This window comes from Drosophila novamexicana, unplaced genomic scaffold, assembly GCF_003285875.2.
Source record: "Drosophila novamexicana strain 15010-1031.04,08,12 unplaced genomic scaffold, DnovRS2.1 tig00000108-arrow-pilon, whole genome shotgun sequence".
In the NCBI taxonomy this organism is placed as follows: Eukaryota; Metazoa; Arthropoda; class Insecta; order Diptera; family Drosophilidae; genus Drosophila; species Drosophila novamexicana.
The window spans coordinates 444,484-453,273 of record NW_020824772.1 but is presented as its reverse complement, the minus strand read 5'-3'; the positions used below and the strand labels follow the sequence as shown (position 1 = coordinate 453,273).

General features: G+C 41.5%; 3 protein-coding genes across 3 annotated transcripts; 1 reads left to right on the top strand and 2 right to left on the bottom strand.

The window, feature by feature from the left end:
• Positions 1-1,822: 1,822 nt before the first annotated feature.
• LOC115771791 (ADP-ribosylation factor-like protein 8) lies at positions 1,823-4,355 on the bottom strand. The gene is made up of 4 exons (XM_030717661.1): positions 4,109-4,355; positions 2,887-3,041; positions 2,655-2,816; positions 1,823-2,590 (listed from the first exon to the last, which is right to left on the bottom strand). Exons 1-4 carry the CDS (start codon positions 4,229-4,231, stop codon positions 2,470-2,472), a joined length of 561 nt encoding a protein of 186 aa, XP_030573521.1. The 5' UTR covers positions 4,232-4,355; the 3' UTR covers positions 1,823-2,469.
• A 230-nt stretch (positions 4,356-4,585) lies between these two features.
• Positions 4,586-5,738, top strand: LOC115771790 (pre-mRNA-splicing factor ISY1 homolog). The gene is made up of 4 exons (XM_030717660.1): positions 4,586-4,717; positions 4,779-4,801; positions 4,866-5,026; positions 5,083-5,738. The coding sequence occupies exons 1-4, from the start codon at positions 4,715-4,717 to the stop codon at positions 5,715-5,717; spliced, it is 822 nt and encodes a 273-aa protein (XP_030573520.1). The 5' UTR covers positions 4,586-4,714; the 3' UTR covers positions 5,718-5,738.
• A 162-nt stretch (positions 5,739-5,900) lies between these two features.
• On the bottom strand, positions 5,901-8,624 carry LOC115771788 (probable ATP-dependent RNA helicase DDX43). Its single transcript, XM_030717659.1, has 5 exons — positions 8,591-8,624; positions 7,607-8,532; positions 7,043-7,551; positions 6,264-6,899; positions 5,901-6,205 (listed from the first exon to the last, which is right to left on the bottom strand). Exons 2-5 carry the CDS (start codon positions 8,309-8,311, stop codon positions 5,914-5,916), a joined length of 2,142 nt encoding a protein of 713 aa, XP_030573519.1. The 5' UTR covers positions 8,312-8,532; positions 8,591-8,624; the 3' UTR covers positions 5,901-5,913.
• Positions 8,625-8,790: the final 166 nt, after the last annotated feature.

Genomic DNA, 8,790 nt, shown 5'->3' with positions numbered 1-8,790 from the left:
TGATGACCCTTTTCAGGGCCTAGGCTAACAAAATATGTTGTCACTTGTCGTGATTCATGGGTCTGAGAACTGTGTGCAGTGCTCTTATCACACTGGAACCATCACGAATGCGCTTGGAAAATATATAATAATGTGCACTTATACCTATACCACAAAGTGTTTTTTAAATGCGATAAATATACAGATATTGCCGGACATCGTACGGGTTGGATGTAGCATATGTGTAAATTCGCGTTAACTTCAAATATTCGCACAATTTAAATGTATTAGTTTAGCTTTTTTCTTTCTGAATAATAACATAGTAAATGAGAAATTATTAATAATTTAAAATTTGTGTTGAATTCGAACCAACGACCTGCTACTGGCTCACGTTCGCGCAATATTTGTCTGCGTTTTTATACTTTTACTTTCATAATTTTTTCCCCTCTCCCACAATGAGATCGAAATTACCCCAACCCCGTATCAGTGCTCACTTTTTACCCAGAAGAAAGCTTCATTACGAAGTAAGTCAGTCGGTCAGTCAGTTTTATATAGAGATTCTCCCAAGTCAAGCTTAGTATGCTATCCTAAGAAAAACAAAATTTAAAATAATCATACCTGTTTTATTTTCGTTCCTTATGCCTCGTTCTCGACTCCTTGAAGCGCTTATCCTGACTTTTGACAGTAGAAATCGGCGATATTAGAATACGTTCCTTCCTTTTCCCTCATATATATGCATATATAACACAAACTAATGCTAAAAGTCGACTAAGACTCTCTCACAAAAATGAAATTTCTTCACATTCCATTTTAAACAATTAACGCACATAACAATAGTTTAAATTTAATCAATGAAATACATTTTGTTCAAATTTTTGTAAAAACAGATCATAAAACATATGACTCAAAAATAGACAATATAGATTCAAGGCAGCTAATGAAATAGGAAAGCCCAGTTATCATTTTCGGCCGAACATTAATACACGTCAATTAAATATCTTATCGCCGAACTTTAAGCCTTAGACAATTTGAGATGTTTTCCCTATGAGCATGTATCCTAATTAGAAATATTGCAAAGTGTGAAACAACTTCCATTTTATTGCAAAAGTCCATGTGATCTTTTAAATTGCCATAAGATTGCCTGTCTGCATAAAAAGGAATTAAGATCAATAAAAATAGTTTTGGCTTATCTTTGCCAAAAGTATCTTATCTGTTCGTCTTATAGCATACTTTTGTCTTTTGCTTGCATACTTTAGGGCTTAGTTCAAAACACATACATACATATTTATTGATGAAATAATTGCAGCGCATCTCACATACGAATATCATTGTCTTAATAGGATTCTCTATGTTTTAGCTGTTCTTTTATAATAGTCTTTATTAGTTATGCTTTGTTCGCTTCTTGGGCGTGTTCTTTGTCAGTTAGATAATGTTGTTAATAATTGGAATTGGTTATTAAAATATAAATTATAGTACATAAGCTTGATTTGACCGTATGTGTTTGTGTGTGTGAAAGAGATGTCATACATAAAGCGTGCCGGCGCTTGCATTTAAAGTTAACGCTCACAAAATTCGCTGATACAGAAACAGAACAATAGGTATATGCACGTATCTTACACGGGAATCAATTATTATTAAATATTAATTTTTGATAATTATACTTTTTTCTTTAGCAATGGCCTTTAAGCTTGCAAACATTCTATTAATTGATTTGTGTTGCAAGTATGTACTTTGTATATATTTTCAAAGTTATTTCTTTTTTTAAAAAATTTTCGCTAAGCAAAAATGTAAACTATAAATATAAATATTTGCATATTTATTACATATATAAATCATAATTTGTATTTGTATTTGTATATCTCTATATATATATATAAAATGATAAAAAAATTAATAGTTTATAATCACACCAATAAAACACTAAACATAAGCCTAACTATTGTTCATACAAGCAACAAATTGATAGACACCAAATTCAACGGCTGTATGAGGTGAAAGCACATCATTATGCAAAATACTTTGCGATTTCTCGCTGTGTACAATGTGATTGTATAAGTCAAGGGTATATATTTGTGTGTGTGTGCGTGTGTGGGTATGTGTGTATGCTTGCGTTTTTATATTCATTTTTATACAGAATCCGTTGGCTATTTTTCATTAGTCCTTTGTCATTTGTGAATTACAATTCGAGATTTTTGGTCCTAACGACGAGTAACTCCCGCCCACCTAACGCGAATTCTATGCACTGCACCATCAACACTCTGAACACGATCTACAATTTATCATACAAACACACGTGCCAACAATCATAACGAGCCATTGCAATAACTTTTGCTCATAGAATCATTCTCATACATCAATTAACAGTCTACTTTAAATTAATATACTGCAAATTAAGTTAGTTGTTCAGTGTGTATGCGAGAGAGTGCATAAATTTGTGTATATCTGAATGTGTGTGTGTGTGTTTGTGTGTTTTTTGTGTTAGGCTATAATCTAACGACTTTGGCTTTTCGAATGCTGAATTAACCACTGCAGCGTTATGTCGATGTTGTCCTTTTCCTTACACGAAATACTATAACAACAAATTTCCCGATCCTGTATGCTGGACAGATTCCTGAAAGCAAGAAATTAAAGATATATATATATGTATATATATATGGTATATAGCAGCCACTCACATTCGCTCAATGAGTCCGGTCTCGTCAAGAGCGCCTGGAAGATCACGTTTATTGCCCAGGACGAGCACTGGAATGCCATTTAGCTGCGGCTTGTCTAGCAGCGAGTGCAGCTCATTGCGTGACGCTTCCAATTTGTCCAAATCGGCCGCATCGACCATATAACTAAAATACATAAAAGATAAGGCGGGTAATGTGAGTGTACACAAAACTTAGATAAAGCTGAGTTTCTTACACAATTGCATTCACGCCGCGACAGTAGCGTTCCCACATGGAACGAAAACGTGGTTGGCCCCCTATATCCCAGACCTTGATGGTCACGTTGCCTTTGGTGATTTTGCGCATATTGAAACCAACTGTGGGTATCATATCCTCTGCGAACTGACCGGACTGCGGGTGAAAGAGACATGGATAAGTTAAATTCATACCCTGCTAAGGCTTAAGAGATATCTTATCACAAAAATACAGAACTTATGCCAACCAAAATGTTTGATGTGGGGTTCACAGCTGGAGCCCTTGCCTCGTCTTAAGATTCGTTTGTTTAGTCTTGTTTTCCATATCATGATTTGGGGTTCTTAGATTTCTAACATTTGTCATCAGCACAATTATTCAATTTATTATAAATGTATGGTCCCAATGCTTAAAAACTTTTCTAAATTCCGATTTTTATAAGATGTAACAAATCGAAGCTCAACAAATTAATTGTATCTGCAAATTGATTGTATCTGCTCCAGGAATAGTTTTTGTACAAAACATTATTTTAAGAAAAAAAAGTTTAGAAACAATATGCTGTACCTAACACAATTACAACTTCGGCGTTAGCTGGTTCGTCTCTAGAGGTAACACTGTACAATTACTATAATAGTACAGTTATTGGCTGTGGGAGTTTAATTAACTTAAACATTCTATAGAGCTGCAGGCACATGACTCACAACAAAGGCGTACGCATATTATTTGTTTTGTGTGCAGCTTAGATGCCAGGTTTTAGGTCCGAATCTGAGCTTATCAGTAAATAGAGCTTAAGAGCTTGGCAGAGCATGTGCTGGGAGCTGATAATGTCGTCATTTATGCAAATATGTGTATGCCATGTATTGATTAACGCCAGACACAATAAATATGAGTGCTAAAAGAAGTTAGCATAGCGTCAATTGTTAACTCTGTGAAAATCAACAGCACAAAAAGTTGATAACTGCGTGACGTATTTTGAAACAAAGGCAAATCAATAGAAAACGGCCAAACAACAACAACGCTCGATTTGTCACAATTTGCGCCTGGCGCCCCGCGCTTCTCCTTCTGACCGAGGCATTTGGTTTATTGGTTTCTTTCTATGGCCATTGCATTGTCAATGACAATTTGTCATAGCCTGCGGCACACTGCTCTGCTGAGCCCCCGCCCGCAAAGAACAGCCGCCGCCCCACACACACACACTATTTGCAAAAAGAAAAAAGCATACTCACTGCAATAACATTGACGAACGTCGTTTTGCCTGAGAATTGCAGGCCGACCAGCGTCAGTTCCATCTCCTCTTTCCAGAAGATGCTCTTAAACCAGTCCAGGATTCTGTTGATAAGCGCCAGCATGATTCTTCTGTTTTGTTAATTTATTTTTTCCTTGCAAATAAATGGCGTAGGCGAAACAGCAGTAGAGTTGTATCGGAACACGTTTAATCGAACTACTGAATCAAATGAACGATTGACAATATTGTTCGTTCATCTAGTTCGCTACAAATATTTCGTTCTCCAACTTTGTCACTGTTTTCTGCTATAGATGTTGCATTCTCACTTTACACAATAGTACACAATATTTTTCGAAAATGAATGCACTTAACTGCTAGACAACGATATAAAAATGTGTTTCAAGCAGGCGTTCAGCCACGAACTGAACTTAACAGCTGCGAACAGTCAAAGTCCACAACAGAGCCAGCTGTTATTTAACAGCAGTACAATAATCGATGTAAATAATCGAATAGAAATCTTGTATTTCGTGGAGAATGGCAGTTCACGTTATAATTCTATCAATTATCGACCAACAACCACAATCTGGAACATAAACAATAATTAAAAATGGTAAGTAAACGTTTAATTAATCAAATTATTATAATATTCCATAAGAACTGTTTCATTTCAGGCAAGAAATGCGGAAAAGGCAATGTAAGTATGCTGTATATTAGGAGAAGCACCTGCATTTCACTCTTACCTATTTTGCTGCCGGCAGGACAACGTTGGCGCGTTGGCGAGCCGCCAAGGAAGTTGAATCGGGTGAAAAGGAACGACGTCCTTACTTGGCTTCGGAATGTCACAGCCTGCCCAAATGTGAGAAGTTTCGCCTGGAGATTATACGTGAAATATCCAAGAAAGTAGCACAGATTCAAAATGGCAAGTGATGGTTATATTGTCTATGTGGAATCTTTAAACTAACATCCAGTTTGCAGCTGGCTTGGGCGAGTTCCGCATACGCGACCTTAACGATGAGATCAACAAGCTGCTGCGCGAGAAGCGCCACTGGGAGAATCAAATATCAGCGCTCGGCGGTCCACATTACCGTCGCTATGGCCCCAAAATGTTTGATGCCGAGGGCCGTGAGGTGCCGGGCAATCGTGGCTACAAGTACTTTGGCGCGGCCAAAGATTTGCCCGGTGTACGTGAGCTCTTCGAACAGGATCCACCGCCTCCGCCGCGCAAAACGCGCGCCGAACTGATGAAAGACATTGACGCCGAATACTATGGTTACCGCGACGACGAGGACGGAGTCCTGATACCGCTGGAGGAGAAGATTGAGCGAGTCGCCCTGCAAAAGGCGGTGCAGGAGTGGCGCGACAAAATGGCTCGCGATGGCCGCATTATTGACGAGGAGGAGGATGACGAAGAAATCTATCCGCTCTCAGGGCCAGCACGCGAAGCTGCCGAAGATGCCAAAACACGTGCGGCAGAAAATGATCCGCTCGGTCTGCTGGCGCCACGTTTCACTGCCCATGTACCTGTGCCCACACAACAGGATGTGCAGGAGGCGCTGCTGCGAAAGCGCAAACAGGAGCTATTACAAAAATACGCAGGAGTTGCAAATTAATTAGATTTTTATAATACATTTCCTACACTTTGTTTAATGTATATTTTATACACTGGAAATCTAGGAACTGATTGCATATGCTGGTTAAGTACATATTTAAAACTATAAATTCGAGCGCTTCAATGCGTTGTCTTGTTTTGTTTTCAAAACAATAATTGTCTTGTTGCTTTAGAGCAGAATACAAATTTCGTCAGATTTAGTAACGATCACGACGGCCGCCACCGCGCCCGCCGGCACGTCCACCAACAGCTCCACCTTCGGCTGCACGACGTTGTTTCATGGCCGCAAAACGTTTGGACATGTGACGCAACTCCTCGGGCACTTCCTGGGCAGCCTCTTCCAATATGGTAATCAGCTCCTTGGCAATGCCCCAGTCGTCGCGTGTAATAAAGCTAATGGACGTGCCAAGGCGTCCGGCTCTGCCCGTGCGACCCACACGATGCACATACTCCTCAATGTTACGTGGGAAATCGTAGTTGATGACATGGCTAAAAGCGGACAGCAGGATTAACAGTTATAGATATAATATACTTGTGGCTCACCCACGTTATGTCCTCAATGTCCAGACCACGCGATGCCACATCGGTGGCAATTAAAATGCGTACTATGCCCGATTTAATATCTGCAATAGCCTGTTCACGATCGCTCTGATCCCGGTTGCCGTGAATGCATTGTGTGGCGAAACCATCCAGGGATAAATCACTGGAGACATCATCGGCGCGAGCCTTGCGGCCACAGAACACAATTATCTTGTCCGTCTTGGACATGTTCTTAACAAACGATTTAAGCGCATGGAACTTATCCCTGTCATCCTCCAGAAGTTCAATGACCTGCTTCACGGAATGCGTAGCGGCCAGATCCAGTGAGCCGACGCACACCTGTATGGGATCCTTCATATAGCTTTGTGCCAAACGGCGCACACCTGGCGGCCAGGTGGCCGATGTCATTATGGTCTGCCTGTCCGGCCGTATGTCGAGCAGAACTTTGCGTATCTGCGGCTCAAAGCCCATGTCCAGCATGCGATCCGCTTCGTCCAGCACCAGATAGGTTATTGACGACACATTGACAACGCCGGCCTGCACCAAATCATTTAGACGACCCGGCGTACAGATTATAATCTCAGCGCCACGTTCCACATCCGAAATTTGCATATTACGGTTGCCGCCGCCGTAGATGCAAACACTGTTAAGAATGAAGACAACAATCTATAGATATTCCTGTTTCTAAGCGCAACACATATTCAAACACAATCTCAATACGCTTTGCAAGGGCAAAAACAAAATGTTTACAAGCATTGAAAGAAAAAGATGAAACGCAACACTCACGCTTTCATTTGGCGGAAGGAATACTTCTTCACCTCCATTTCGATCTGGAGCGCCAGCTCACGTGTGGGCGCCAAGACCAGGACATTGGCGCCACCGCGTGTGCCACGTGGCGTGCTCTGGTATTCGGTGTGTATCATGCCGGGCAACAGAAAGGCGAGCGTTTTGCCTGTGCCCGTTTGAGCGATGCCAATCATGTCATGACCCTTGAGCAGAATGGGCCAAGCTTGCGACTGTATGGGCGATGGATGCGCAAAGCCCTGCTTCTGTATTTCGCCCAGCAAATCGGGATATTCGGCAAAGCACTGCTCGAAAGTCCATACAGGATTGGGTATGGGCGTTGGGCTTTCGCCCTCCTTCGCTTCAAAGACATGCGAAACACTAATATTGTTGTTCTCCATGCGTATGCGTGCCACCTCTGCCTCGGACAGATTGGCCACCTCCGGCAACTCTTTGTAGAAGTCCTTTATCAATTTCGGGCATTTGGCCCAGCGTGCGGCCTCAGCTATTTTCTGTTAACAATGGCATGATTAGTTGATGGCTACTCTTCGTTTAGCAGTGACTTACTGATGCCTTGTTTAGGCCTTCCCAGTCGATGGTGCCCGTCAAGTCGCCATCGGCTGCAGTTTCTGGTCGTGCTGCCGACGCTGTAAACTCATAATTGCTTTGTCCGCCGCCATTGCTCTTATGGTTGGAATGACCATAGTCATCGACTCCTTCGTCGAAGCGACCATAGCCTGCACCATGGGAACGCCCATAGCCGCCGCCGCCTCCATCAGACTGGCCATAGCCTCCTTCGTTGGAACGGCCGTAGCCCGCTCCTCCTCCTCCTCCTCCCTTGCCGCTGATGTGCTTGCGTATCTCATTCACAGCATCGCTGACATTTAGTTGAAAATTACCAGAGACCTTAACCAGAAGATCGACTTTATCTACATTGATGCGCACTGTGAACTCATTCTGAATGCGCGCTATATTCGAACCACCGCGTCCAATGACTCGGCCCACCATATCCGTGGAGATTTTTAGCGATTCGCTGAAAGCGTGCTCGGCAGCGATCTTCACGTGGCTGTTTCCATCTCTTTCGTAATTATCGCGACGCTTGTTACTGTAAATCTCGCGATGCTCTCTGTCGCGTTTATTGTGGCTGTCATATCTGCCGCCGCTGCGCCGACCCCGAGAATAATCATCTTTGTAATTCTCGTTATATGTTGATTGCGAGTATTTTGCGGGCGGCTCCACGTAGTTTGGATCATCCCAATCCAATTCAGACATTTTGCAATTGGAGCTGCCTTTTACTTTATTTTTACGTTATTTAAATCCTCGCTGTTGCGAATATGTTAAATTCGAGTACTTGCAAGGTCAGCGTTAAAACGGTAAATTCCCTTTGGTACAGCAGCCAAAATGGCGTTGTAAGCGTAACGCAAAGTCTAAAACGCAATAAGCGTATCGCCACAGTCAGCTTGAGTAACAGTAATATGTTAAATGTAGCTGGGCTGTAAATAACAAATTTATTTATTAAAAATAAATACCTTTGATACATATTACACACACAATTTACAGCAAGGCAAAGTCGGCAATACAAATCAAACAGGCGCTCGCAATGAACACGAGAATTTGCCAGGGCTGTATCGTAAGCAGGGTTGTATGCGAGCAGAGTTGCTCACGGATATATAACAGACCTGTGTAACAATCATTTAAGCGCCAAAATATAAATTTGAATAAAAATCATTTGATATTTTTTGGTTACTTTT

Bases quoted from the DNA above. Each gene is read 5' to 3' on its own strand.
- LOC115771791 (XM_030717661.1), bottom strand. From the start codon at position 4,231: ATGCTGGCGCTTATCAACAGAATCCTGGACTGGTTTAAGAGCATCTTC. The intron at 3,042-4,108 runs GTGAGTATGCTT...TTTCACCCGCAG, and splicing joins CGTTCGTCAATGTTATTGCA to TCCGGTCAGTTCGCAGAGGA. The intron at 2,591-2,654 runs GTGAGTGGCTGC...TCTTGCTTTCAG, and splicing joins ACCGGACTCATTGAGCGAAT to GAATCTGTCCAGCATACAGG.
- LOC115771790 (XM_030717660.1), top strand. The intron at 4,802-4,865 runs GTAAGTATGCTG...TGCTGCCGGCAG, and splicing joins AGAAATGCGGAAAAGGCAAT to GACAACGTTGGCGCGTTGGC. The intron at 5,027-5,082 runs GCAAGTGATGGT...TCCAGTTTGCAG, and splicing joins AGTAGCACAGATTCAAAATG to CTGGCTTGGGCGAGTTCCGC.
- LOC115771788 (XM_030717659.1), bottom strand. From the start codon at position 8,311: ATGTCTGAATTGGATTGGGATGATCCAAACTACGTGGAGCCGCCCGCA. The intron at 6,900-7,042 runs GTGAGTGTTGCG...CATTCTTAACAG, and splicing joins TCCTTCCGCCAAATGAAAGC to TGTTTGCATCTACGGCGGCG. The intron at 6,206-6,263 runs GTGGGTGAGCCA...GTCCGCTTTTAG, and splicing joins CTGGACATTGAGGACATAAC to CCATGTCATCAACTACGATT.